This window comes from Osmerus eperlanus, chromosome 3, assembly GCF_963692335.1.
Source record: "Osmerus eperlanus chromosome 3, fOsmEpe2.1, whole genome shotgun sequence".
Classification (NCBI taxonomy): Eukaryota; Metazoa; Chordata; class Actinopteri; order Osmeriformes; family Osmeridae; genus Osmerus; species Osmerus eperlanus.
In genome coordinates, this window is record NC_085020.1 from 7,154,896 (window position 1) to 7,182,590 (window position 27,695).

General features: G+C 39.9%; 8 protein-coding genes, 1 long non-coding RNA gene and 1 pseudogene across 9 annotated transcripts; 3 read left to right on the top strand and 7 right to left on the bottom strand.

Annotated features, from left to right (window-relative positions):
• Positions 1 to 1,266: 1,266 nt before the first annotated feature.
• LOC134017374 (gamma-crystallin M3-like) lies at positions 1,267 to 2,268 on the bottom strand. The gene is made up of 3 exons (XM_062456911.1): positions 2,166 to 2,268; positions 1,784 to 2,023; positions 1,267 to 1,606 (listed from the first exon to the last, which is right to left on the bottom strand). Exons 1-3 carry the CDS (start codon positions 2,178 to 2,180, stop codon positions 1,328 to 1,330), a joined length of 534 nt encoding a protein of 177 aa, XP_062312895.1. The 5' UTR covers positions 2,181 to 2,268; the 3' UTR covers positions 1,267 to 1,327.
• A 2,057-nt stretch (positions 2,269 to 4,325) lies between these two features.
• Positions 4,326 to 5,375, bottom strand: LOC134017377 (gamma-crystallin M3-like). Its single transcript, XM_062456915.1, has 3 exons — positions 5,227 to 5,375; positions 4,738 to 4,980; positions 4,326 to 4,652 (listed from the first exon to the last, which is right to left on the bottom strand). The coding sequence occupies exons 1-3, from the start codon at positions 5,236 to 5,238 to the stop codon at positions 4,377 to 4,379; spliced, it is 531 nt and encodes a 176-aa protein (XP_062312899.1). The 5' UTR covers positions 5,239 to 5,375; the 3' UTR covers positions 4,326 to 4,376.
• Positions 5,376 to 6,386: 1,011 nt separating this feature from the next.
• Positions 6,387 to 7,255, bottom strand: LOC134017372 (gamma-crystallin M3-like). The gene is made up of 3 exons (XM_062456909.1): positions 7,174 to 7,255; positions 6,844 to 7,086; positions 6,387 to 6,708 (listed from the first exon to the last, which is right to left on the bottom strand). Exons 1-3 carry the CDS (start codon positions 7,201 to 7,203, stop codon positions 6,433 to 6,435), a joined length of 549 nt encoding a protein of 182 aa, XP_062312893.1. The 5' UTR covers positions 7,204 to 7,255; the 3' UTR covers positions 6,387 to 6,432.
• A 3,576-nt stretch (positions 7,256 to 10,831) lies between these two features.
• On the bottom strand, positions 10,832 to 11,715 carry LOC134017371 (gamma-crystallin M3-like). Its single transcript, XM_062456908.1, has 3 exons — positions 11,647 to 11,715; positions 11,243 to 11,485; positions 10,832 to 11,156 (listed from the first exon to the last, which is right to left on the bottom strand). Exons 1-3 carry the CDS (start codon positions 11,677 to 11,679, stop codon positions 10,866 to 10,868), a joined length of 567 nt encoding a protein of 188 aa, XP_062312892.1. The 5' UTR covers positions 11,680 to 11,715; the 3' UTR covers positions 10,832 to 10,865.
• A 3,017-nt stretch (positions 11,716 to 14,732) lies between these two features.
• LOC134017375 (gamma-crystallin M3-like) lies at positions 14,733 to 15,620 on the bottom strand. The gene is made up of 3 exons (XM_062456912.1): positions 15,507 to 15,620; positions 15,165 to 15,407; positions 14,733 to 15,080 (listed from the first exon to the last, which is right to left on the bottom strand). The coding sequence occupies exons 1-3, from the start codon at positions 15,519 to 15,521 to the stop codon at positions 14,805 to 14,807; spliced, it is 534 nt and encodes a 177-aa protein (XP_062312896.1). The 5' UTR covers positions 15,522 to 15,620; the 3' UTR covers positions 14,733 to 14,804.
• A 1,773-nt stretch (positions 15,621 to 17,393) lies between these two features.
• On the bottom strand, positions 17,394 to 18,390 carry LOC134017369 (gamma-crystallin M3-like). The gene is made up of 3 exons (XM_062456906.1): positions 18,232 to 18,390; positions 17,832 to 18,074; positions 17,394 to 17,724 (listed from the first exon to the last, which is right to left on the bottom strand). Exons 1-3 carry the CDS (start codon positions 18,328 to 18,330, stop codon positions 17,449 to 17,451), a joined length of 618 nt encoding a protein of 205 aa, XP_062312890.1. The 5' UTR covers positions 18,331 to 18,390; the 3' UTR covers positions 17,394 to 17,448.
• Positions 18,391 to 19,767: 1,377 nt separating this feature from the next.
• Positions 19,768 to 20,406, bottom strand: LOC134017379 (gamma-crystallin M3-like; annotated as a pseudogene).
• A 930-nt stretch (positions 20,407 to 21,336) lies between these two features.
• Positions 21,337 to 21,652, top strand: LOC134016459 (uncharacterized). The gene is made up of 2 exons (XR_009929522.1): positions 21,337 to 21,372; positions 21,405 to 21,652. It is a non-coding gene; the product is annotated as an uncharacterized LOC134016459 (long non-coding RNA).
• A 918-nt stretch (positions 21,653 to 22,570) lies between these two features.
• On the top strand, positions 22,571 to 23,934 carry LOC134016465 (gamma-crystallin M2-like). Its single transcript, XM_062455834.1, has 3 exons — positions 22,571 to 22,630; positions 22,884 to 23,126; positions 23,553 to 23,934. The coding sequence occupies exons 1-3, from the start codon at positions 22,622 to 22,624 to the stop codon at positions 23,826 to 23,828; spliced, it is 528 nt and encodes a 175-aa protein (XP_062311818.1). The 5' UTR covers positions 22,571 to 22,621; the 3' UTR covers positions 23,829 to 23,934.
• Positions 23,935 to 25,391: 1,457 nt separating this feature from the next.
• LOC134017376 (gamma-crystallin M2-like) lies at positions 25,392 to 26,727 on the top strand. The gene is made up of 3 exons (XM_062456914.1): positions 25,392 to 25,530; positions 25,658 to 25,900; positions 26,383 to 26,727. Exons 1-3 carry the CDS (start codon positions 25,513 to 25,515, stop codon positions 26,653 to 26,655), a joined length of 534 nt encoding a protein of 177 aa, XP_062312898.1. The 5' UTR covers positions 25,392 to 25,512; the 3' UTR covers positions 26,656 to 26,727.
• Positions 26,728 to 27,695: the final 968 nt, after the last annotated feature.

The following is a 27,695-nucleotide window of genomic DNA, read 5'->3' on the forward strand; positions in this document are numbered from 1 at the left end:
AGGGAAATTATGTACCTGAACAGAAGCTTACATTATGGAGAGATTCAGATGAACAGGTTCATTTGTTGGCTCGAACAGCTGTGATTGTCCCAGTAAATGACAGCATACTGTATGATGTTCAGTCCCATTCAGTTTGTACAGTTCATAAACTCAGACATGTATGTGTTCCTCTCGCAGGTGCTATTATTCTTTGAAGCAGACTACATAAAAGAATGTGTGGCGTGACAAAAGATCCCTCCAGCAAAACAACATGCCTCACCTTCCCCATTGTGTTAGCTAAATGTTGTCACACTGCAACCCTCACAGGCTAGCCAGGCTAGCCAGCCTGCCCTTTTATATCCACGAGCAATACAAACGTTGTCATGTTAATCAATTGACTTTGGATGTCAGCCTTTTTGAAAAGAAAGCTTGGCTGCCAAATTACAAAAGATATGTTTCCGATGTCAGCAGCCAGATTAGCCAATTTGTCTCTTATACAAAAGCTCCAAAGATTAACTCCCGACATTCTGTACACATTTTTATCAAAGTAAACCCAACATCTAAGGTAATAGATTGACCTGCTTTTATGACCATACCATAAGAGTGGTACGTCTGTCTCATCCTCAGAAGATTATTCATAATAGTAACAGTGGATTGACAGTTCAGCTTGACAGTTAGTCAGGACATGCACAATTATAATCAGTTATTTCTAAAATGCACATTGCTATGCATTGCAAGATTTAAATCAAAGAAAAAAACAAAAGAGGCTTGCTAAAGAGGCAGACATAAAAAGTTTTATAAAAAAAGGTTATACATCTTATTTGAAGCTATATTTTAGATAATTATGCGGGTAAACATAGCACAAACTTGTTTACTTCATATTGTCATGATTAACATATTTATTTGAAAAAAGAAACCAAGTGCCAGATCAGTAAAGTGGAACTAACTTAATATTATTTATAAGAAAGTAATTTTATAGTATTTGCAGAGTAGACTTCACATCATTCTTTTACATCCTCTACTTTGCCCTAAACTCAAGATCTTTTCAAACTTAAGTGATGCTGCCCCCACCTGGTTTGATTTGCAGTGAATTGCAAGCGGAAATGAGTCTCTGGTGACTGTTTGCTATGTAGGCCTGATTTTCTCAAACCCGAAAAGTGCATGCTGAGTGCCAATAATGCAACAACAAAACACTGTCACTAAATTATAAAAAATATATTTTAAAATGGTTTTACAAATTGCCACACCTGCTGTTCTCATGACCTCAGAAGAAAAAACAAAGATACCTTTAGACGGTAGATATATGATTATTTATTTATTACAACTCTCATGTTCAGACATTGGAGCTCTAATAAGAGGAATCCATGATACGCTTCATGCTCATGAACTTCATATTGCTCATGCCCATTTCTCTGAAGCTCTTGTACTCTCCAGGCCTCATGTACATCTGCCTGCCTCTGTAGTGAGGCTGCTCGTACATCAGCCAGTGGCCATCCATGACGTTGCAGGACTGGCAGTCAGACATACGGTAACGATCCATCATGTTGTCACAGTCGTCCATCAGCTCGTGCATCTGGCCTCCAAAGTTCTCCCTCTCGTAGATCCTCATCCTGTAGTTTCCTTTGTACTGTGAAATGGATGTAGGAGAGATGCCCAGAATGTTAAACCATACTTTCCAAAGTTATGTCAATTAGTAACTTTAACACTTTTCTACCTAAATAAAATTGCTCACAATAGTAATTTGATAACTGTGAGATATTGCTGGAGCCTTTGGATTGAAAATGATCAGGTAAGATTTATTTACCATGGGAATCATGCGGCTGGACCTGATGCAATCGCTCATGCCCATACGCTGATAGTCAGAGTACTCTCCCCTCCTCACAAAGTACTGGTTTCCCATGTAGTTGGGGCGGTCATAGACCATGAAGCAGCCACTCTCCACCCTGCAGGAGTGGCAGCGACTCAGGTAGGAGGACATGTCGGAACAGTCGCTGCTGGCCTCATAGGAGCGACCCTGGAAGTTCCTGTCCTCGTAGAAGATGATCTAAAAACACAAACACATTTAAATTAATTTACCCCAACATGCCGTTGCAATTACAATATGGTACAGTTCATGGTTTGTTTTTAACCCATGTCTGCTAATGCAGGCTTAAGTGGCATTAAATAATGCATGATGAGGTCCACACCTTGCCCATAGTCATTGTTACTGTCAATTTGGTCTCAGGGTTGCACAGTTTTCTGTATGTCCACCAGTCTCTTTTATACCTGAGCCTACATCCAAAGAATACATGTCCCTATTGTCGAAACTCCTGACAGAGCAACATAGCACAGAGGCCCCACTGTACTGTACATTCAAAGTCACATTTAATGGGAGATTTTTTGCACCTGTTTGCATTTGAGAGGAGGGGCCCCATCTCTTTATTGTTTTAGTTTTAGAATAACGATATGTTGGCATCTAGACTTTTCAGACAAATCAATAAAGTTGAATTTCAGGTTCTGGTTATCAATATTTCTTTATCAAAAAAAGAAGAATTGAGAGTGCCATTGTATTGTAAGGTATGCATTACCAAGGAGATTGTTTAATGTTCAAGGTTGTTTTATAATGACTATGAGCAGTCACCATCTTACAGTTAGAAATAGCTAAAACTGTAACTGCTTCGACTGTTCTTAAAAATCGAAATGATTAAAACCAAATGTAAGGACAAATGCTTAAGAAACCTAACCCCAAAAATACTTTCCAGGAGTCAATAACAAAAATCAGATTGTCCTGTTTGATTACATAATATGAAAGATGGAAAAAAATGAGGCTTATCTGAGATGCAAATGCATGCATAACACCCCCCAAATGAATGCATAATCCTCGCCTGCTAGAGGGCAGTAGCTGTCCAGAATGACTTCCTGTGTGTATGTGAACTTCCTGCCCGGCATGTTTCATTCTCTCCATTGGGACCAATGAAGTGTGTTTGACTGCAGAGAACAAAATGTCACACTTTCTCTTTGCTCGGGGCTCAATCTCATCCACCCTGGTGATGACAGGCGGCTGTGCAGAGAAGAACACACCACACCCAGCTGCTTCCCCAGCTTGCATCAAATCTGAACTTCAATATGGCGGCCTACAAAGGACCACCCTCTCTACAATCATCTGCCCAATTCTCCTTAACGCTACTCTACTCAACACTTTTCTATTCTAACATGACTGGACCTGAACAATGAGATGATCAGACTACAGTGCAGCGATGTAACCAAGTGGATACAGACTGCTATCCATGTACCCAGCAGGGGCATCTCACTCGCCTGGTTCGGCCACACACGAGACAGAGGACACACGGCATTCTGGAGGGAAAACCCTAGTCTCGGAATTGATGGACGCTTATGCAATCCAATGTATTGGAAATGTATTGGGTTTCATTGGAAATTACATTGGATTTCTATTACAATTAAATGTAATGGAAATTACTTTTATTATTATTTAAAAAAAATATTAACGAAATAACTCACTTCAAGGTGTTTTTTTCCCCTACACAAACCTAACCCAACTACTCAAACAAAACATGCAGTTCTTAGAAATCTCCTCAGCAATTGTTTTGACTGAAAAATGGGTTAGGGTTATGTTTAAGTCCTATCCATTTAAGCAATTCCCAAGAAACATGGACACAAAACTGAATAACTGAAATTGATTTAGATCTGCTCAGGAATAGCTGAAGTTGTGGCAGAATTGTTTTAGGCCAGAAATGAGATATGTGAGCAATGTTAACTTTACACAACGGTTGTAGGATTGACATGAAGATAGTGTGGAAAAAGTTACAATTATTTGTATATTTTGTCACATGTTGATTTCTACTCTGTATGTCAGGAAGTATATATATTTTATTTCATCGACTTTCATTTTACCAGGAAGGGCTTCCTGGCTTCTTTGAAAATCTATTTTTCAAAAGTGTCTTGGCCAAGATAGGAAACACCAAGTCAGTACATGTATTACTAATAGCGATTTTTCACTCATGAAAGTTGCATCTGAGGCTATTTCATTTGTTTTCATATATTTAATATAAATACCTGTTCAGGGTCAAAGCCATAGTATTCATATGACTAAATCTGGACATATTTTAAACCATGAATTAAGAGGTATGCAGAAGCAGCTGAGCAAAGTTTCATTTTGTCAGAATTTAATGTTTTACGTTCTCTTTTTCTGGGAATCACATGTTCATAAATTTGCCCCCCAAATGTATTGGACATGTTACGTGGTTGTACTGTATTTAGTGTATACGGTATTATTGTGAGTGAAAGAGTACATCGTCAACCCCAAGCACACCATTTAAATCCCAGTGGTGCAAAATTATGAAGACATGTTGAAAGTATTACATTTTTTTAATTAACAAAAATCAATTGATCCTTCAGTTTTAGCAGGCATCTGTGATTCTTCTGATGGAGCTGAACCTCAATCCACTGTGTCCCATCTCCTTGAGGTTCCTGTACTCTCCAGGCCTCAGGTACATCATCCTGCCTCTGTAGTGGGGCTGCCCGTACATCAGCCAGTGACCATCTATCACGTTGCAGGACTGACAGTCCTGCATACGGTAACGGTCCTTAATGGAGTCACAGTCGTCCATCAGCTCTGCCATCTGGCCTCCAAAGTTCTCCTTTTCATAGATCCTCATCCTGTAGGATCCCTGATGCTGTTGACAGAATAGTGCACATGGCCTCCTTTAGGATACGTTAAAGATACCTTAATATTGTGCGAGGTGTCCCTATAGTTCTTACCATTGGGATGGTACGGCTGGATCTGATGCAGTCATGGAATCCCATCATACGCATGTAGTCAGAGTACTTTCCCCTCCTCACAAAGTACTGGTTTCCCATGAAGTTGGGGCGGTCATAGACCATGAAGCAGCCACTCTCCACCCTGCAGGAGTGGCAGCGACTCAGGTAGGAGGACATGTCAGGGCAGTCGCTGCTGGTCTCATAGGAGCGACCCTGGAAGTTCTTGTCCTCGTAGAAGATGATCTGAGAAACATGCTCTATCAGCCAATGCTAAGTGGAGTGCATGCCGGGAAAATATTCTTCACACAATGCATTTCAATCTGTTTTAGGAGGTTAAAGTGCCCAAAACTAAAGGTTTTAAAACTAGGAGTTTTCAGGCATTCCTAGATAACATTACTGAAAGTTTGCATTATTGAACACAATATGATTATTATCAGATCATAAGACTCTTTTACAGTATATTCTGCTGATACAATTTTAAAAACGTACCTTTCCTTGCATGGTTAGAGTGAATTGAACAATGCGATAGGTAGATTCTGTATGCTGGTCCACAGCCTATTTTATACCTGATGTGACATCTAGAGAATAGTTCCATTGTAGGACTGTCATGAGTCAGCTGCATGCAATGTTCGATCCCGCTTTTTGTCAGTGCAGATGAGAATGGGTTATTATGTACTGTTTCATGAGGGAAGATATGAGTATTTTCTGCCATAGAGAAAAGTTCAATGTTTCTAAAAAATCCTTGCCGAAATTGTGTGGTTGAATGTTATTTTATGAGCATATAGTATCAGAAATTGCTTTTTTGTTACAATAGTTGTAACAGTGTTTTGTTGTATTAACATTTAACTATAATTAAAATAAACATGTCATAATAATTTATCTGATATGTATGAATAAACATGTACTTTGTATAAATGAACATGTATTTAACATTTTCATTCAATGTTAGCAAAAGGTATTGAGTTTTGAATCTTATTTGGTATTGGCACTAACGTCCCAAACCTAAAATACTTTCCATACTATCGGATGTTTTATCAGTTTTGTCAGTTTGAAGCCCAATAAGTAGAGTAAACAAAATGTAACGTTATCAATTATCAACCTATCTACAACAATGTAATTTACATTGTTGAAGATAGCAATTATGTTTGCAATTATTAAACTGTTACATGAATTACACATGGAAGTTTTTCTAAAAACGCGCTCATGTAAAATAAGTCATGCCAGCATTTTGTAATTATTTGGTGTTATTAGGTAGATTGACTGTAATGACTTTGGGCAAGCGTACACCTGTTGCAAGTTTAATCATTGTCCTGTTTACCATTAAATATGTTACTGATTTTAATAATGTTTTTTGAGGGAATTGGAGAGCATTTTCTCACGTGGTTTTGCCCTTTAATTTGTGATATTTGATGTGTTTTGAATTAATAAAATGTGTAACAATGTTTACAATAATACTTTTAACAATACATTTGTTGTCAATACTATGGATTATTATTAGATTTATACCTTGATTATTTTTTATTTAACCAATGACGATAAGGAAATTAGGTTATACTACTAATTGTGAGGATAAATAACAATGCCTTGAGAGATATTTATATAAACAATTAAGAAAAAGAACCCATTATGAAAGTAATATGGCACACTCCAACCTTTTATATTGTCAATCACATTTTTATTTTCAAACAAAGATATCTAGCACATATCCATGATACGTCTCATGCTCATGAACCTCATATTGCTCATGCCCATCTCTCTGAAGCTCCTGTACTCTCCAGGCCTCATGTACATCATCCTGCCTCTGTAGTGAGGCTGCTCGTACATCAGCCAGTGGCCCTCCATGACGTTGCAGGACTGGCAGTCAGACATGCGGTGACGATCCATGATGGAGTCACAGTCGTCCATCAGCTCGTGCATCTGGCCTCCGAAGTTCTCCCTCTCGTAGATCCTCATCCTGAATGAGCCTCTGTGCTGTTAGATAGAATTGAAACATAATTCTTAATTTCCTCAAGTTCCTCTGGTCCAAAGGGGAAAAAGACACATTTTGTGTTAACTGTTGCAATGAGGCTATTTTGGATGTGATGTGTTATTTTTCTTTCCTCCTACCATGGGGATCATGCGGCAAGACCTAACACCATCAGTCATTCCTATCATGCGCTGATAGTCAGAGTACTCTCCCCTCCTCATGAAGTACTGGTTTCCCATGTAGTTGGGGCGGTCATAGATCATGAAGCAGCCACTTTCCACTCTGCAGGAGTGGCAGCGGCTCAGGTAGGAGGACATGTCAGGGCAGTCGCTCATGCACTCATAGGAGCGACCCTGGAAGTTCCTGTCCTCGTAGAAGATGACCTAAAACAAATAAAGAATGTGAATATCTTTTCAGGATTCATTCAACTATATACATTTCAAAAAGGGGAGTTTCACAATAATGCTTACCCTTCCCATGTTCATGCTAGTGGTGGTCATTTTACTGAACTACTGCTGTTGCTGCTGCTACTGCTGCACTGCTGTCCTATTTGCTTTATCCCTAACTTTTATACCTGACCAACCCTAAAGAATCAGCGACCGCTGCATTGTGAAAAGCCCTGACCCAGCAATACACTATAGAAGCCTACTGTATAGCACGCTGAAGTACCATGGTCATATTTCCACATGACCGGATCATTTGAAGATTTCAGACTTTTTTTCAATGGCTTATGTAAAATAAAGCCTCAACAAAGGGATACACAGGACATAGACAACATTGTATACTGTACATTGTTGCACAGTATTGTGTTAGGGGTACATTACATTTACATTTATGCATTTAGCAGACGCTTTTATCCAAAGCGACTTCCAAAAGAGAGTTTTACAAAAGTGCATAGGTCATTGATCATAATAATGTTCTTCCCCGAGATAGCCCCAAACATTGCTACCCGCAATGTCTATCTCGGTGAAGAACCATAACTACACATAATGTAGTTGAACAAGTTACAGTTAAACAATTTAACAACATGAACCTCAAAAGTGCAAGGGTGTACCTGTGGGAAAAAAGCAAGCAACAAATATATTACACAGCAAGTACAATAGTTTTAAGTCAGTTACAACTAACCAACAAGAGCAACAAGACTCTCAATAAGAGCCATTGTGATCCTGAAACGTCAGGTCCAGCCAATCATTCCTAAGTGCCGTTGTACTCCCGGAACAAGTGTGTCTTGAGCCTATTTTTGAAGGTGGGGAGACAGTGTCTCTGATGGAGGTGGGGAGTTGATTCCACCATTGGGGGGCCAGACAGGAGAAGAGCTTGTGTTGGGACCGGGCGCCCTTGAGCGGTGGGACCACCAGACGGTTGTCAGAAGAAGACCGTAGGTGGCGGGTGGGGGTGTAATGCTGGAGGAGAGACTTGATGTAGTCGGGTGCAGTCCCGTTCACCGCTCGGAAGGTCAGTACCAGGGTCTTGAATCTGAATCTGGGTAATGCATGATACTGTAGGTGTGGTAGTAGTTGTACATCATTTAATCTCATAAATTCACATAGTTCTTAGCATAATTCTATCCAAGTTGATAATCTTTTTACATGAAAAGAGTCACTATGTAATTGTTTAATCTCTGATTTTAATCAATTTTCAGGTCATCTCATGTTTACCTTTAGTGGCTATTTTGAATCTTTTTTATCCTGATTTATTTTATTAATAGTGTATAAGTCATAGTAAGTCATAATCAAAAGTTTGCAGATATCAATACCTTTATTTTTTATTGATGCCAAATAAAATCACATGAAGGAAAACAAGTTCATAATGCATACTAGTTCAATAGAGTAGTTCATTAAAATGTAGACAGGTAACTTTAGGACCCAGGAACCTTGGCTGTTTTTCCGTTCTTGTGTTCTTGCGAACTCATTTGACCTTTTATGGCCCAAGTACGTTTCCAATCCAAAGAACCCAAGTCACCAAGAATGCCTACAATGCCTGGATGTGTTCTTGATCCGCCCCTTTTATCGAGGATGCATTGGTTGGTGACTTGGCCAGTGAGAATGCATCTGGTATCCCACAAGTCGTTGCGAGATGCCAGGATACCTGGAAAAACTTCACAACTGTATTTTAACTTTTCTTATTTCAGGCAAACGACTGCCTATTAGGTGTTGTCTATTTGTATGCCCTTTTGTATTGTGTATTTGATAAATGTTCCGTGCATAATTGTGGTACCACTGCCTCTGCCTAAGTTCATTTAGTTGGACAGGACGCTTGGAGGGAACCTAGCATTAACTTCACCCAAGGGCCTCTCACCCCTATCCGTGGGAGTGGTGTTGTGAAAACCCTAAGTCCCAAGTGCTAACTCCCTGAAAGAGGATTGATAATAATAGTAATAATAATAATAATAATTTATTTATATAGCACATTTCATACAAGAATTGCAGCTCAAGGTGCTTTACATAAAATCAATAAAAACAATAATACAAGTAATAAAAGTAATAAAACCCTTCTGAACACAGGCCGCAGTCTTTGCAATATCTCGAGCCACAGTCTAAGGTTGTGTCTTTTTATTTTATGGTATTCTGTTTTCTTTATTTTATTTTGTTGTGGCCCTATTATATAATATATATATCTATATAATAATAATATAGATATACAGTATATATCTATATTAATTTAAATGGAATATACTGTAGTTTAGTGGGAAAAACAGTTTCAGTTGCTAGATACCTGTGGTCGGAGAGCTGTTGTCAGTTGTAGCAACAAACATTACTAATACACCGCATTTCTAATTGTCGGTTACTTACCAAAATAGTTTCAGCTGTTAAGTTGATAACACGGCTTCTCAACCTTTTCCACGACGTATCTGCACTGCTGGCACTGAACAATGACTAGTGCACACCAGATCTATAGAATTATACACTGATGTGCCAAAACATTATGACCACTTGTCTAAATTGTGGCTGGTCCTCTATGTGCCGTAAAAACAGTGCCGACCCACCAAGGCATGGCCTCTACAAGACCCCTGAAGGTGTCTAGTGGTATCTGGCACCAAAACAAGTCCTGAATGTTGTGAGGTCTAGTTGCCGTGGATTGGACATGCCATGAAGAGGTGTACATGGTCTGCAACAATGTTTAGGTACGTGGCACGTGTCAAATTGACTCATGAATGGCACATGAATGGCTGAACCCAGGGTTTCCCAGCAAAACATTGCCCAGTGCATCACACTCCCTCCACCGGCTTATCGTTATTTAAAAGAATTTAAAAAGAAAACGGACAATCGATCGTGTGTCCATTGTTAGTGCGTTCAACGGTGGACAGGGTCACCATTGGCACTCTGATCGATTTGCGGCTATGCAGCTCCGCACACAGCAGGGTGCAATTCATTGTGTTTTCCTTTCCCTCCGTAACCATCATGAACATTTTCTGTGACTTGTGCCACAGTAGATCTTCTGTCAGTTTGGACCAGACGAGATAGCCTTTGTTGTTCTAGCGCACCGATGAGCCTTGGACGCCCAACACCCTGTCATGGGTTTGTGGTTTGTCCTTCCTCTGACCACTGTCTGTGGCTACTCACCACTGGTGACTGCATACACCCCACGAGCCTTGCTTTTCAACAGATGATTTGGCCCAGTCATCTGGCCTTAACAATTTGGCCCATGTCAATGGGCAGGAGTAAAGTCCCTCTTGTCTTTACTCCTGCCCATTTCTTCTGCCTCCAACGCGATGACTGCAAGAACTGGTTGTTCCCTTACCATCTATTCTACACAGAACTTGACATGTGCCCTTGTTTGGAGATGATCAACGTGATTCACTTCAGCGTGAGTGGTCATAATGTTTTGGCCCTTGATAGTAATGATGGAAGCAAGTCAAGTAAACAACCGGACAGGACTGCAGTATTTGGTCACTACTGCAGGAGTGTTTGGAACTAACCTCTGATGATTTCGAGACTTTCAGCGCAGATGTTACCTTTGGTCTGCAATTGTGTAATTTTCCATTCATTTAGATAAGGAGGAACACCTGGGTTTTTATCCAACCATTCTCAGCAATAAAAGTAATCTGTATGCTGTACATTACAGGGGTTGGGCAATACACATATTCAGTTTCTACAATATACACAGGGAGAGAGACATTTTGTGCGGAGTAACTGATTTTATTCCGAGTTCTCTGCTTTATTTAATAATAAGAGCCCATAATTGGCCTCATGCTCATGAACCTCATTCCTCCCATTCCCATGCCCATGCCCATCTCTCTGAAGCTCTTGTACTCTCCAGGCCTCATGTACATCTGCCTGCCTCTGTAGTAGGGATGCTCGTACATCAGCCAGTGGCCCTCCATGACGTTGCAGGACTGGCAGTCAGACATATGGTGACGATTCATGATGGAGTCACATTCATCCATCAGCTCGTGCATCTGGCCTCCAAAGTTCTCCCTCTCATGGATCCTCATCTTGTAGGACCCTTTGTGCTGTAGAATAATATGTGAATCATTTAAAAAAAATCTGTGTCCCATCTATCAAGGCTTACATCATAAAACAACCTTTTTAGGCTTACCATAGGGATCATGCGGCAAGACCTGATGCAGTCGCTCATTCCCATCATACGCATGTAGTCAGAGTACTCTCCCCTCCTCATGAAGTGCTGGTTTCCCATGTAGTTGGTGCGATCGTAGATCATGAAGCAGCCACTCTCCACCCTGCAGGAGTGGCAGCGACTCAAGTAGGTGGACATGTCGGAACAGTCATTGCTGCACTCATAGGAGCGGCCTTGGAAATTCCTGTTCTCATAGAAGATGATCTGAAATTGAACAGAATTAATATTCCTTAACTAATAGCAGAACCTTACTCAATTTCAGACACAAACACTAGCCACATACGGTTAGTGTTCTAGTTTTGTTCTAAATTGTTTATATTACATTCTATGATATTTTAAAAACGTGTAACTTTGACAATAATTACCTTGCTCATCATGTTCTGGCCAGAAGTGGTCATTTTGGTTCACTGTTCCCGCTAAAGCTCCTGAACTGACTCCCTACCTGGTTTAACCCTTTCTTTTTATACCTGTCAAAATCTAAAGAATCTGTGTCCCCATTGTGTAAATATCGGAGTCAGCAAAATGCGGTAGAGGCCTATTGAGGGGTCAGGTTATGGACAGATGTGCTGGGGACTGCTCCCTTCAGGTTTTAGAAAAGCTGGTGCTTTTTAACAAAGTAATCTAATTAAAGAATTGTAGAGCAACCGTTTACTATACATAATAATCCACATAATAATCCACTTGAAATGGTCATCTCTTCATGTTCCTCATCCACAAATGTTGTGAATGTAATTACTGCACCATTTGGTATTTGGAACTGTTTGGCAATACATCAATACATCTTGCTTTCAATACATTCAAATCCAATCGGAATTTATGGAAAACTTGGCTATACTTTTACTAAATCGGCTTTGTACAGTAACACCATATTAAATGCAGAATATAGTATTTACTGTAATTCGCACAAACCTTTTTACAGCATTTGATATGGATCCAAGTGTTCATACTGATGGCCATAAAAAATAACCTTCCTAACTTTGTCACACTGTGTATATAGATGATTGTGTAGATGATGATTCTAATCAGATTTAGTGCTTTTGAGTCCTCATAATCAAATCAAAACAACGTCCTCATGATGTATAGGCAAAGGACTGTTGGCCTGCAATTTCCATGCAAACCTTCCACTGTTTGAAACACATCTATAAAATATCATCAAATGTAGATACTCGACTTACTGGAACTTAAAAAAAATTAGAAAATAATAAACATATGTATACAACTTTGCATTTTATGCTAAGGAGGGTAAATTGAAATAATTTAAATTTCAATTTGACTTATTAGGGCATTTACACTGTATTAATCAAGATATTTTTCTGTATCATTGAAGGTTGAAGGTGATTGATCATGCTTCAAAGTGTTTGGTCATAGCAGGATTCTTTATTTATAGAGCTCTAACTGGCACAATATAACATACATTTGATCACATTTCCAGTATGTTGCATGTGATTTTTATTTTCCATCAGTTATTTGATAATAAAAAATATTATTTGATGATTTCACCAACCGTCTCTGGAGGAGGGGATCTCTCACTGAATTGCTCCTCCCAAGGTTTCTTCCATTTTTTCTCCTCTAGTGAGTTTTTTCTGGGAGTTTTTCCTTGTCTTCCTTGAGGGTTTAGGTTGGTTTAGGGGCAGTTCTATGGGCGTATGTGAAGCCCTCTGTGACATTGCTTGTAAAAAGGGCTATACACACAAATTTAAATTTTATTTGATGATTATACTGTGGATTACTAGTGATTTCACTGTAATGTTACAGGAAGTGGCATATTTATTATTTACTGAGTGGTAATGCACTGTACAATATGGGCCTTTGCTATTATATCCTGCAATTTTTTTGTATTACAGGAATATGTGTTGAAATGTTCTAATGTTTCAGGTTCTTGACCATTTGATATTACTGGAGACCTGGCACCCAGATTTAAATGACAAAGAAGGAGGTTATAAGGAAATCATGGGGTGTACATTACATTTAGGAGACGCTCTGATCCAGAGAGACTTACAGTAAGTACAGGGACATTCCCCTGAGGCAAGTAGGGTGAAGTGCCTTGCCCAAGGACGCAACGTCATTTTTTAAGCACAGCCAGGAATCAAACCAGCGACCTTCTGATTATTAGCCCAATTCTCTAAACGCTCAGCCACCTGACTCCCGTAATGAGGAACAATCAATCCATTGTGTACCAGGCCTCTCAAGTGTCACGCATTGAGCGTGACAGTCACTCATTTCGGTCTTTCGTCACGCAGTCCCGCCACACATCGTATTTCTCACGCAGAAAAACTTTTTATATTTAATATGCCGCAGCGCCCAACCGAAATTTCTCTGGCCGCACCTCTCTCACTATGGAACCGGCAGGAATCAAGCGCGTCTCCCCTGGAGTTCTTAGTCGAGCCTGCCACTTATCACCCAATCAAAAAATAAATAAAAGGTCTACACAATAGCTAATCAGAAAATAGCACTATTGCTCAAGCATCCCTAAATTTAATCTCAGCACCCCTCAAAATAATAATAATTAAAAAGTTCATGAAGAAAGGGACATCTTTAGTTTTTTCATTCATTCAATATTTTGCATAATAATACATAGGCCTAAAAGTATGAATTGTTATCCAGTGAAATTAGGGATTTATAGGCATGCAAACTCCTCACCTCTTTGAAACCAAAATAACCTACGTTCGTGGCCGTGGCCAACACAGCATTTTACCCGTGCTTCCCAACTTTACAACTGGCTCTGGAACCAATGCTATACAAAAAATGTCTTTATGGTTAAAAGAACATGACATTGTTTACAAGAGCACAGATTCTACATAGATCTAGCTTCTTAATTTTGCTCTCGAAGTGCACCAGATTCATGCGTTTAACTTTAAAATTTTATACATTTTCTTCCGGGGGAGCATGCCCCCGGACCCCCCTAGAGGGTCGGGGGTTCGCCGTATCCTTCTCACCTTTTTCACCCTTGACCTGTTTGCATGCCTGTTATTAGCAAGGGGTTTTTGCACTTTTGCAAGGCACTGTATTCATGTCACATTGTCATTGATGGCTGAGCACCCCTAAAGGTCTGATCCTAGAATCGCCCCTGAGTCTAGGCCTAGTCATATTTTCGTTATCACACGATGACTGACATATTGTCACATTATAAACATATTTTTCAAAATAGGCTTAATAACTTTATTAGCACTAAATACATTTAAGTGTTTTGCATAGTCGATGTTATAGGTCACTTTTAAAATCATGTCATACTTTATCATTATATCCTGGCCGTGGATGCATTAATCATTGCTGCCTTTCAAAGATGTCAGGTAAAAAGCAATTAATTAATTAATTTTGAGAGGGGGCTGGGGGAGGGGAAATGTCACTCTTGCCTGTCTTCATAACTTGAGAGCCCTGGTGTACGCATTATTGCTGGTACAGACCTTATGCTTCTAGCATGTACATTGGAGAAACAACAAATATTCCAGTGCAGATTTTAGAAATAGTCAATTTATTAAAATGTAATGTTTGAGGTTGTCAGACATTGTAAATTCAAATGTTATTACATGGAGTCCATGATACGCCTCATGCTCATGAACCTTGTACCTCCCATGCCCATATTCCTGAAACTCTTGTACTCTCCAGGCCTCATGTACATCTGCCTGCCTCTGTAGTGGGGCTGCTCGTACATCAGCCAGTGGCCATCCATGACGTTGCAGGACTGGCAGTCAGACATGCGGTGACGATCCATGATGGAGTCACAATCATCCATCAGCTCCATCATCTGACCTTCGAAGTTCTCCCTCTCATAGATCCTCATCCTGTAGTTTCCTCTATGCTGTTAGAACAATACATATATATGTTACACAAGTTCACAATGCAATTTTTAGGAGACTTTACTGTAGACATGTCTTGATTTTACCATGGGGATATGACGACAGGATCTGATGCAGTCTTTCATTCCCATCATGCTCATGTAGTCAGAGTACTCTCCCCTCCTCATGAAGTACTGGTTTCCCATGTAGTTGGGGCGGTCATAGACCATGAAGGAACCATTCTCCACCCTGCAGGAGTGGCAGCGACTCAGGTAGGAGGACATGTCAGAACAGTCGCTGCTGGTCTCATAGGAGCGACCCTGGAAGTTCCTGTCCTCGTAGAAGATAATCTGAAAGAAAAAAAAAACACATTAAAAAATAGATTTAGATTTTTTCCAATTCAGAAAAACTGGAATGGCGATATGAAACCAAACTGCCACAATGCTCACCTTGCCCATGGTCATTTTGATGGTGATTGTTTCTAAAAGCTGTGCTGCAGCCAAACTGATGTTCTGTCTGTTTTAACTCTTACTTTTATAACTGACCAAACTGAAAGAATCTGCATCCCCTCTATTGTGTAAACCCCTGACCCAGCAACATGGTACTGGCCTGTACAGTATTGAACGCCCTTCATCACATTTCCATGTGACTATACCCCTAGAAGATTTTACAATGTTGTTTTTTTTTCATTTAGAAGTCAGTACAATGCAGCTATTAGAATGTTTATACAATGACCAGTTTGACATATGTTGAGGATGGATGTTTTATGACATTGTCAGGGAACATACAGTATTTTATGTCTCCCTGTGTTGTATTACTATACGTATAATCCAAATAGAATGCAGTTGTCAATAGTACATGGTTAATAGTGTTGAGGGTAAAATTGTTACTTGTGTCTTGGAAGTTATTCTTCATTGTCAAAAGAATGCATGCCATAAGGCACGATACTACAGTAGGCCTACTGTACAAATCTCAGACAAAGAGGCTAATATATTTTTTTTACAGATGCATAGCCCTATATGATAATATAACACATCCATAGAATGATTAAGTATATTAAACAAAATGGCTATTGTAGAGGGATATTAAAAATGTTTTTCTGCAATTTAAAATTTACCTGGTTGAGAAGTGATCCAGATGGTCAGTTTTTATTTGATTGACTTGCTCCCTCCAGTTAAAGAACAGTTTCTTGTGATGTGAACAGGTCAGGACAGAAATGTATCTCATACTTCTCAGCCTAGACTACTTGTTGACATGCTGTGAGCATTTAAGAATCACATGAACTTCAAAATATAGTAATGTAAACTTTATTGACAGTGTGGAATTCAGAAAAGGCAAAAACACGTCAGTGATATCAAGCACATATCCATGATACATCTCATGCTCATGAACTTCATGAACACAAGGTTATCCTGAAAACCCACAAAGCTTTTGTAACATCAACAGTGCCGTGGTCGAAAGTATTTCGCTAATGGTGGACATGATGGAGGATGATGGAGGACAACATACTTAACATTGACAAGGCTATGCTAATCAAGCAAGCAGTGGCTCATAATCCTCCCTATGTATAAATAAAGTCCCTTGCCTTGCCTTGTGGCACAAGCACAGAGTAGGCAGGGTTATTGGGTCAAGGATTTACCAGAATCTCAGTTTCATACTCTAGCGGACTCAAAGTTTCCCATTAAGTAATTCAAATGTAGTATTCAACAACGTACACAACTTACTAATAATATTTACAATGCAATGCTTTGCCACTCTTCATGGACATTATCTAAATAAAAAGGCTTTTCTCACATAACTACACACCGGTGATTCCTTAAATGAATAATTTGACAAAATGAGATTGACTAGGTTGTAACATTTTTCGATTAGGTTAGCTAGCAAATAAGGAAAATGTAGATTTTGATTACAGGGCATGGGGCCCCAAAGACCAGGATTGGGAACTACATCTCTTCTTTATCCCCACAATAACGTCACTCATAGATGTGTTCAAAAGATCACCTTTGTGTCTGTAAAATTGTATCTATACACAAACAGAACCTAAGTAATATAGTCTTATACCTTAACAGAATATGTGTGTACGACTGGTGTGTGTACTACTGGTGAGTACACACCAGTCATACCAGCTATAAAGGCATAGCTGAGATATTTTTATCAGGGGCAAAATAAATAGCAGTCTACTAATACCCACAATTCCTATGTACTACAATATTGTTCTTATTGCAAAAAATTCTAAGTGTGGGCCTATTGATAAGGTAAGGATTTCAACCATAATTTACCTTAGTAGTCATATCAGAAATAAACTTCAGAATAAGAATAACCAGACAGACACTCCATTTTGGATTTTCAAAACAGCCTTTTAATCAATATATATTATGAATTAAAATGTTGTTACATAGAATCCATGATACGTCTCATGCTCATGAACCTCATATTGCTCATGCCCATCTCTCTGAAGCTCTTGTACTCTCCAGGCCTCATGTACATCTGCCTGCCTCTGTAGTGGGGCTGCTCGTACATCAGCCAGTGGCCATCCATGACGTTGCAGGACTGGCAGTCAGACATGCGGTGACGATCCATGATGGAGTCACAATCATCCATCAGCTCGTGCATCTGGCCTCCGAAGTTCTCCCTCTCGTAGATCCTCATCCTGTAGTTTCCTCTGTACTGTAACATGCAGACATTGATCAGATAAAACAGTAGCCATTCTTCAATGGTGAAGGTTCATTTTTTGACTTGAGAGTTCCTCTTCAGTGTTGGCACTGTCGGCTTACCATGGGGATCATACGGCTGGACCTGATGCATTCGTTCATTCCCATCATGCTCATGTAGTCAGAGTACTCTCCCCTCCTCATGAAGTACTGGTTTCCCATGAAGTTGGGGCGGTCATAGACCATGAAGGAACCATTCTCCACTCTGCAGGAGTGGCAGCGGCTGAGGTGGGAGGTCAGCTCAGGACAGTCGCTGCTGGTCTCATAGGAACGACCCTGGAAGTTCCTGTCCTCGTAGAAGATGATCTACAGTAGGAAGAAAATATTTGGATAAATTCAAAACAAAATCACACCATGAACTTTCTTTACGATATGGATTTTAGCTATAATAAACAGACATAACAAATCAAGCAACATACTTAAAAAAGTGCAGATGAAAACATAGTTGTACTAGAGTGCCTACCCTGCCCATGGTCATACTGGTGGTTGTCAGGACTGCGCTGTGGCTACACTGATGCCACGTCTCTATTAACCTCTTACTTTTATACCTGACCAATGCCATCGAGTGAGTGAGCTGCTATTGTGTAAACCCCTGACGCAGCAACATGACATTGAAGCCTACCGGGCAGTGGGGACATTAATGGGGTAATTATCTGTCTCTATGCATCTCTGTTGCAGTTGCATGTGTCTATATTGTTTCCTTGCATAAAGAATTAAGAGAAGCTTCTAAATATACTGTACTGTGCCGATAACAAAGTTGTTTATACAGTACAGGTCAATGCATTGTGAGTATAATGAATGATGGTGAATGTTTCATACATATTCTACATTGAGATTAATTTAAATGCTGGATGATAAAGTATACATACTGTAAAAGCATTAGCGTATCTTTTTGGGATATTGATTTAGCCGCTAGCTGCTGTGAGGATCCAATTGCAAAATATTGTACATTTATCACTGTTAAATGATAAAAATGTCATGCTTTAAATGTGTTTCTGAATAATTTATGTTTTAAAGAAGAGGTGGAATGAATGGTATCAGAATTGATTAATCTAATAACGCTTTCTAATCCTTGTGAATCCAAATATCTTCAGACACAAACTTGTACAATAGATTGTTATGGGCACTTAGACTTGAATATGATGCACCATAACACCTGTTAGAAATGTTTGTAAGTTGTAGAATACAACATATTATCATTGATACATTTATTTAGACACCTGCATTTATTGTGCAGTACTGTGAAAAGTCCTAGTCAACAACAAACAATCTTGTTTATATACTGTATATATGTAGTTGTGCAACTTTGAGAAAATATTTGTTTGGTCTTTGCATTTCATAATTTCTAAAGTATTTTTGCTTTACACTTTAGATTTTTGCACAACATTGTATGTGTAACCAGACCAGACTCAGGATCCAAGTGCAGAGGGTTTATTGTAGAACAGGGTAGTCCAGGAACAAGCAGAGGTCGATATACAGGCAGACAGGGCAATATATATGATCCAAAATCGTAATCAGAAGACAGGCAAATGGTCGACGCACAGAGCCGACAAAACTACATAGAACAAGGCTCAGACAGACTGTTTAAGAAAAGAGTAAGATTTCACAAAGAAACTAGGAAACACTGGGGTGTAAATAGAAAACTAAAAGGGGTCAAACAAGCAACAGGTGAAATCAATTAACTAAAAACAAAAAAACTCAGGGGAAGCAGAGCGCTGCCTCCTTGCAGGTTGTTCCGAGTACGTAGGCATGACCAAAGGCGTGACAGTATGTATAAATAATTAATCAAGATTGTTAACATCATTGTCTGTGTGTGCTTGTTCTGACTTGAAATACTGTTTAGGGGAATATTTTTCTTAAAGGGAGTCTTCACAAGGATAATGGATTTCGCAGGCTCTCCCTTATCACAAGTTTCATCAACACTTAAACTTCAAAACACTTGCTTGTGGATTAAACAAATGGTTCTCAGATGTAAAAGATAAAAGCATATTTATTGTTATTAAGTAGAGGTTGGTTCATGGTTCTAACATGATTCCATTATACGTCTCATGGAGCCAGTTCTTATGTCCATGCCCATCTCCCTCATGCTCCCGTACTCTCCAGGGCTCAGGTACATCTGCATGCCTCTGTAGTGAGGCTGCTCATACATCAGCCAGTGGCCTTCCATGACCTTGCAGGATTGGCAGTCGTTCATACGGAAGCGTTCCTGGATGGATTCACAGTTGTCCATTAGCTCATGCATCTGACCAGAGAAATTCTCCCTCTCAAAGATCCTCATCCTGAAGACTCCCTTGTGCTGTAACAAAGAATATATTTTGGGTCAATACTAACAGAGAGATGTGAGCTTATGAACTAGACACATCTGAAAAATCTCTGTTACCATGGGGATCATGTGGCAGGATCTGATGCAGTCGCTTCTATTCATTCCCATTAGACGCTGGTTGTCTGGGTATTCTCCCCGTCTCACCAACATCTGTTGGCCCATATAATTGGGCCTCTCATAGACCATGAAGCAGCCACTCTCCACCCTGCAGGAGCTGCAGCGACTCAGGTAGGAGGACATGTCAGGGCAGTCGCTGCTGGTCTCATAGGAGCGACCCTGGAAGTTCCTGTCCTCGTAGAAGATGATCTAAGACATGTTTTCAGAAGGTAAAACTTTAAGTAAGCAAATCATTGAATGCTATGTCATAAACATTTGAGGTAAAAAAAATTGCACTGTTCTTAGTGTTTTAAGCACAAACTTGATTTAAAAAGATAATTTAGATTTTTCCCTCATTATACATAACATATACATTTAATATAAGAATAATATAATAATAAAAAATAAGAGTTATCCGACCCTGCCCATTGTGATTCTCTCCTAAGTCTGATAACACTGGTACTTTACCCACTCATCCTCACTGTCACTTTTATACTCAACTTGATAGCTAATTGATCTAATGGACCTTTTGTTTTGGATGCCTTACTCAGCAACCTAGCAGATAGCTACAATGTTTGTGAAAACATTATGTAAATTCTTATTATTCCAGATTGTATGCATCTGGGACAGTGCCAATTGCAGCCCCCAACAATCAGAAGCAAGTGCATGGCACCAGCATGTATCAACTCAGACTCTTTTGTAACCTGTTAGCATGGAAGGGCTATACTCATTAATTATATAGTATATTATATAATTTTCAATACTGTAGTATATCTATATACATAAACTACGGAAATGTGGAATAAACGTTTTTATGATATATTTCAGTATCCAGTGTAATGTTAACTATAGCTCAGCTGATATTAGTACACTTATCTTTTGCATGCAAGGTGGAAAAATATAGGTATGATTTTTGGTAGTGACTGGTTAAGTGTAGTGCAATATGTACACTAACTAAATACTGCATAGTCATAATTAACCACCATAAAACTGTAAAATCAGTTACTCAATACTAAACAACATGGTGCAACAAAAACTAGCAAGGTAGACAGAAATATCGTACATACTTTATATGAATTAGACACATATTTAAACTAAACAATTATCCATGATGCGTCTTACCGAGTTCAATCCCATGCCACTGTGTCCCATCTCCCTCATGCTCCTGTACTCTCCAGGCGTCAGGTACATTTCCCTCATGCTCCTGTGCTCTCCAGGCCTCAGGTACATCTGCCTGCCTGTCTCGTGGGGCTGCTTGTCCATGACCTGCCCAGACTGGCAGTCAGAGATGTGGTAAAGCTCTTGAATTGACTCACAGTCCTCCATCAGCTCCTGACTATGACAGGGCAGTTGCTGCTGGTCTCATAGGAGCGACCCTGGAAGTTCTTGTCCTCATAGAAAATGTTTGAAATTCAACAATAAAACTGTGTAAAGTTTGCAGTGGCCTCTTAAATTTTATCCTTCTGTTCATCACTCAAAATTGTCCTTCTCAACTTTTTTTTTTAAAAGAAAAGAAAAAGCAGTGGTCTCAGATTTTTTTCCAGAGCTGTATGTTTGCTATGATCTTCTAGTTCTGGACACACTATAGCTAAATAATTTATTGTCAGACCACAGTGTGGTTGAATATCATACCAGAACTTAGGTAGCCATGTGACAGTCTGGCATGGAACCAGAATACATGTATGTGTGCATACTGCACAAAAAGAAATACTGAAGCCACAATTTAGGATGTACACATGTACTGTGTATTTAATACTTCACAGTTTGTTTTTGTGCTGGAATTGTATGGGATTCCATTTTTTGGGGAAAAAAACATTATTTCCCATAAAATGTATTTTGATACAGACTAGGCATTCAATAGACAACCCTCCAAAGTTTACTCACCAACAGCAAAATCTACTGTCATCATTAAACACCTGGATACAACAAGATTCGCAATTGACTTCCGAACATGCTTAGTCTCCTTGTAGTATCACAACATCAGAACAAAGTAGGCACTGACAAACTACTGATGGGAAAAGCTGATTACATTATACTCTTCAATTGCAAAGATAGACAAGACAAAGGTCTACAATGGACATACAAGGAAGATTGCGCACAAACAAAACCAAAAAAAAAAACATTGGTCCCAAACGCAAGACATCAAAAGAAACAAATAAAGATTCCTTGCATGCAGAGTTTGAATGGAAATATTGCATTTAGGGTGTCTTTGGGGGAGTAGGCCTTTATAACTTTCACATCACAGTTCTGGCAATTCTTTGATACAGAGCCATTACATTGGGACAAAGGGAAATCAAACTTGAACAAACCATTTAGCTGATATGCAAATCAGACTAATTAGGTTAACAAAAGCTTTTACTTTGTCAGCACATTCTGCATTTCGATATAAACCTCAGCTGGACTGCTGCTGGGTGGGAGGTGAGCAATAACAAAAATGGGGAAGGTAAGAAGTCGTGTTGAATTAATTGTTTTATTATATACAAATTATGTACTTTGAAGGCAAACACAGAGTAAGCTTTTCCAGTAATCTATGGATGTGAAACCTGAACTTCATGTATGCATGTTTGTATGTTTGTATGAATATTTGTATGAGAATAGCGCCATCCATTCACTCATTATTATTATTCCTCTTGAAGTTGGCACATTATGAACTGTATGGCTGGCAGTTTACCAGACTCTGTTTCCCTTCTTGACAGATTGTATTCTTTGAGGATAAGAATTTCCAAGGTCGCTGCTATGAGTGCAGGAGCGATTGCCTTGATCTACACTCCTACTTCAGCCGCTGCAACTCTATCAGGGTGGAGAGTGGCTGCTGGGTGCTGTACGAGCGCCCCAACTACGGGGGCTACCAGTATATTCTGAACCCTGGAGAGTACCCTGACCACCAGCAGTGGATGGGCTTCAATGACAACATCAGATCATGCCGCTCAATTAAAAACGTGAGCCCATCAACAACACAAAACCTTGTCAAACCTTGTCAGGCTGAGGCAATCTAGTTTGATGACACTACAGTACATTAAATGAGAAATGATGGGATAATGGCTTTTCAGAAATTGGATGTAAATGTTTGACCAGAGTTGAATGCAGGGCAGTGCCCAACTCAAAGGGAATGCCACAGGGTGCACCAACCAGGCATTAATCAGTCAAAAGCCAACACACAAAAAGAAGAGATGAAAGGCTCATGTTTTGGCAGGAGTTTGCCTCACATCCATGAGAAACCAGGAAAACAGCCAAGAATCTCATTAATGTGGCATCCAGAAGTCCTGAATTGTTTTAGGCCCTATTGCATAAACTGACCAAAAATATAAACATGACCAATAGAGTGATCATTCTAACGTACAAGTCTGCGTATTTTGTATTTCAAGGTCTATGGAAATTCCTGGAAGATCCGATTCTACGACAAACGGGATTTCGGAGGCCAGATGGCCGAGTGGAGCGAGGACTGCCCATCTTTCACTGATACCTTCAAGTTCCACGAGTTTCACTCCTGTGTGGTGATGGATGGTGCCTGGGCCCTGTATGAGCAGCCCAGCTACCACGGTCGCCAGTACTTCCTGGAGCGCGGGGAGTACCAGAACTACTCTGACTGGGGTGCCAACTCCCCTGCTGTGGGGTCCTTCCGCAGGATCACTGAGTTCTAGAGCCCGCTGCCACCCCCACCCCCCAATCCTCCTCCTGCCCAGCAGAAGTGCAGCCCCCTTGGACACTGACCACTGAGTCCATCAATAAAAACTATTGTCTGATACACACCATTGTTGTAGGATTTATAACTTTGACTATCCTTTAATTACACCTGACATATTTTCAAAATGTATCAATAAATTCAACACAAGTGGGTCATAAGATATGTGGGATATGTCTACATTACATGCACAGAAAAGAGAACCATAACACATGCTGTCTTGTCTTCACAAGAGGAAAGTTTTGCAAGTACTGTATCTCAAAGCCTACCAGCATGTGTGGTTTGAGTTATCCTGGTCCTACATTCATTTGGTTGAGGCATATACCAGTCTGGAGCCAGGATAATACTTGCACAAACAAAGGAACACAAACGCAGGCCACTAAAATTGCGTCACAGTCAATATGAACTATATGAACAGATTACAGACGCATATCAGACTTGCTACTGAATGATTAGATAAAGATTAAGTAAACTGAATAAGTTTAGTAATGGATTAATGAGTATCCCAAACAGGGCCCAAACCAAGTCAAAGAGAATTTGTCAAAGTGCTTTCCAGTGTATTGTAAGTGCGAGGGTTTGTTTATTTCTCAACATTATTTACTAAAAATAGGATTTTTTATTAACTGGTTTCTGCATATTTGAAGCCAGCTCATATTTTAATAGGCAAATTCGTTTTGGAATGAACTTCTGGTTACAGATGTACCAGTAGTGATGAAGACTGGTATTCTGTTAGTATGTTAGCTATAATAGCAAACTATTAGCTAGCAGTTGTGATTAGTGTAAGTGTTGCATAAAAAGGGGTCACACATATACTTTACAAGCATGTATTATTTGATAGATGTGTGGTTTCACATGGGTTGTTGTATAGCAATATGAGAACCATGGCAGTCCTTTAACCAAAAGAATGCTGGATACGCTTTGACCAGCGCATAATACCAACCTTCATGTAACTGTCTCTTGTACAGTTTTTCAGTGTTTGGTTTACAGAAGTGACAGTTTTAATGACTCAATATGTATTGACCATCAGAACAATTGTACACAGTCAGTGTGAACTGGACAATATATCAATAATATTAATCAATAATTTTTAACACAATGAATCATCTATGATTTTGCGTTTTATTGAAATCATGTTTCCATACACAAATTCATGCATCAAAATGAACCCTCCGTTTTAGCCAACTGGCAGAGTGTGGACTTGGATGGAGGGTGGGGCTTGAGAGTTTGAATACACCTCTCTGTTCCACACCAGATGTTGAGGGTTTACGCAACGCAGCCCTGTGGCCAGAAGCCAACGCCACAGCATCCCTCACAGTACCAGCTCTGGGGGAAAAAACACCATTTATTTTGATTAAGCAATCTTTTCTGGAATCATGATAGCATTGTAAGATCAAAAGTACAGCTTCCACACAATGCTCTGTAAACATTTCATTAAGCAGTGCCAAGTTAAAACAATTGCAGCATCAGCTATTGTAGTGATACAAATGCTGAGGCTATTCGAATGACAAAGATTCCATTGGCAGTGCATTTCAATGTCCCACATATATAAATCTGTCCCATGTCAGAGGTTGTTACGATGCATGTGAGAGGCGAGTTGCTAGCCATAAATATTCAGTAATCAGAAGTCAGTGAAAGCCCCAAACATGGAGCACATGGGAAAGGTAGACTGTTTAGCCCCTTGCTCCATAACTGACAAAAGTGGATGCACATACAGATACACACCCACTTACCCGTAGCAATGCCTGAAAACTGACAGCATGTTTTGAATACATCTTTCTAATTCCACAGATCATCTTCTTTGAGGACAAGAACTTCCAGGGGCGTCACTATGAGTGCAGCAGTGACTGTCCTGAGCTAAATATCCATTTCAGCCGCTGCAACTCCATCAGGGTGGAGAGTGGCTCCTGGGTGCTCTATGAACGGCCCAAATTTACGGGCTACCAGTACATCCTAACCAGGGGGGAGTTTCCAGACTACCAGCGCTGGATGGGCTACAACGACAACATCAGGTCTTGCCGCATAATCCGAAATGTGAGTTTTATCCCATCGAGATCTTACTGTTGACATCAAGCTGTGTAACGGCAGAGTCATCTGACATGCCATCACACTGAGCTACTTTCTGTCTTACTCTCTCTATACTTTCTCTTTCTTTGTCATTCATACATGCATAGACACAAACATGGTAGGTCAATGGGTTCCATGCACACTATATCTTGTAATCAGGATAGAGACATAAACAGTGAATAGAGAGGTATGTGTTTATTGGTTTAAAGATGCCACTTTCCTTTTCCCACAAATTATTGTGATCTTATTGATAAGTAGTTGTGCAAATTAGTTAATTTAACTCCCCCTATCTATTCGAGTATTACAAAATAATTTACAAGATGAACATTGAGACATATTCAGTAAAATTATCGTGTTAAAGCCATACTAGAACACATTTCATTACTATGACTTTATTTACATGTTGTTTGGTGTCCCTCCGCAAACATCGTCCCTTCTCTGAATTTCAGACCTCTGACACATTCCGGATGCGTATCTATGAGCGCCCTGACTTCAGCGGCCAGATGATGGAGATTAGCGAGGATATGGACAACGTGTCGGAGTGCTGGCACTACCGTGAGGTCCATTCTGCCAATGTCATGGATGGGGCTTGGGTGTTCTACGAGCTCCCGAGCTACCGTGGCCGCCAGTATCTGCTGGAAAAAGCAGAGTACCGTCACTTCACCGAGTGGGGAGCCATGCTCCCTAAAGTTGGGTCATTCCGCCGTATACAGGACTTTTAGACTGTCTTCATCAGTACCTGTTTTGCATCATTGTTGTTTGCGGATTTAATAAAAAAGATTGTGCTGGAAGGATTGATGGTTCTCTTTGCAGTCATTTGCAATTAAATTGACACCAAACTCAGTGCTTCTGCTTTCCATTTGCATAATGATGGAAACATTCCAAACACTTAACTCAGATCATTAAAAACCTCAGTGGAATGTCAGCAAGCCACAATTGAGAAATTCAGAATGTTTAGAGACTATAGCGGTTTATACAATTTTGTCTGTGTTCTATCTTTAAAAATGAGCTCACTCATCACTGTCCACACAATGATGGTAACCTAAACAGGGAAGAAGGAACACTTGTCTTTAAGTCTAGTATTCAACATCCCAGGAAGAATTTATTTTTGTGTTATGGGTCCAACGGATGTTGTTATCAGACATTTCTGTTTCTGTTCTGGCACACCTCAGCTACCATTGCTTTTGAAGGCAAACATTCACTCTTTAACCCCCTCTGCTGGTGCTACAAAATTAATATATCTATGACCACATATTCTCATACAGACTCCAATACTGTACTACAGTGTGTTATTTAGCACCATGATAATTTTTCTTGAAGTTTAGATACAGATCGAATATGATGATCGATAACATGGCGTCTGCTGATAAAAATCACTTGAATGGGTTATGCGCCCTCCAAAGGGCGTATGTGTTTTTGTGCACAATTGTGTATTGTATATATGTGTAATGAGTGTGTTTGTCTGTGTGGGGGGTGGAAAGATAAAGAAGATTGGGGAGAGTGTGATAGAGAGAGAAAGAGCGATAGAGAGAGAGAGAGAGAGAGAGAGAGAGAGAGAGAGAGAGAGAGAGAGAGAGAGAGAGAGAGAGAAAATCTACAAGTCAGTGGATATGCGAGTATGCGTGACTGTGTGTTTATGTGCATGAAGGCAGGGGCATGGTAGAGGGCAGACTTGGGTGTCCCTGTGTGGCATGACTGCCCCGTGCTGCACCGCCGCTAAACCTCCCGACAAAGAGATGCGAGCATGATGATGAGTCAGGGG

Bases quoted from the DNA above. Each gene is read 5' to 3' on its own strand.
- LOC134017374 (XM_062456911.1), bottom strand. The intron at 1,607-1,783 runs GTAAATAAATCT...TCCATTTCACAG, and splicing joins CCAGCCGCATGATTCCCATG to TACAAAGGAAACTACAGGAT.
- LOC134017377 (XM_062456915.1), bottom strand. The intron at 4,653-4,737 runs GTAAGAACTATA...TTCTGTCAACAG, and splicing joins CCAGCCGTACCATCCCAATG to CATCAGGGATCCTACAGGAT.
- LOC134017372 (XM_062456909.1), bottom strand. From the start codon at position 7,203: ATGACCACCACTAGCATGAACATGGGAAGG. The intron at 7,087-7,173 runs GTAAGCATTATT...TATTTGTTTTAG, and splicing joins CTAGCATGAACATGGGAAGG to GTCATCTTCTACGAGGACAG. The intron at 6,709-6,843 runs GTAGGAGGAAAG...TCTATCTAACAG, and splicing joins CTTGCCGCATGATCCCCATG to CACAGAGGCTCATTCAGGAT.
- LOC134017371 (XM_062456908.1), bottom strand. From the start codon at position 11,679: ATGACCACTTCTGGCCAGAACATGATGAGCAAG. The intron at 11,486-11,646 runs GTAATTATTGTC...GTTCAATTTCAG, and splicing joins GCCAGAACATGATGAGCAAG to ATCATCTTCTATGAGAACAG. The intron at 11,157-11,242 runs GTAAGCCTAAAA...ATTATTCTACAG, and splicing joins CTTGCCGCATGATCCCTATG to CACAAAGGGTCCTACAAGAT.
- LOC134017375 (XM_062456912.1), bottom strand. The intron at 15,081-15,164 runs GTAAAATCAAGA...TTGTTCTAACAG, and splicing joins CCTGTCGTCATATCCCCATG to CATAGAGGAAACTACAGGAT.
- LOC134017369 (XM_062456906.1), bottom strand. From the start codon at position 18,330: ATGGCATTGGTCAGGTATAAAAGTAAGAGGTTAATAGAGACGTGGCAT. The intron at 18,075-18,231 runs GTAGGCACTCTA...TTCCTACTGTAG, and splicing joins CCAGTATGACCATGGGCAGG to ATCATCTTCTACGAGGACAG. The intron at 17,725-17,831 runs GTAAGCCGACAG...TGCATGTTACAG, and splicing joins CCAGCCGTATGATCCCCATG to TACAGAGGAAACTACAGGAT.
- LOC134016465 (XM_062455834.1), top strand. The intron at 23,127-23,552 runs GTGAGCCCATCA...TTGTATTTCAAG, and splicing joins CATGCCGCTCAATTAAAAAC to GTCTATGGAAATTCCTGGAA.
- LOC134017376 (XM_062456914.1), top strand. The intron at 25,901-26,382 runs GTGAGTTTTATC...TCTGAATTTCAG, and splicing joins CTTGCCGCATAATCCGAAAT to ACCTCTGACACATTCCGGAT.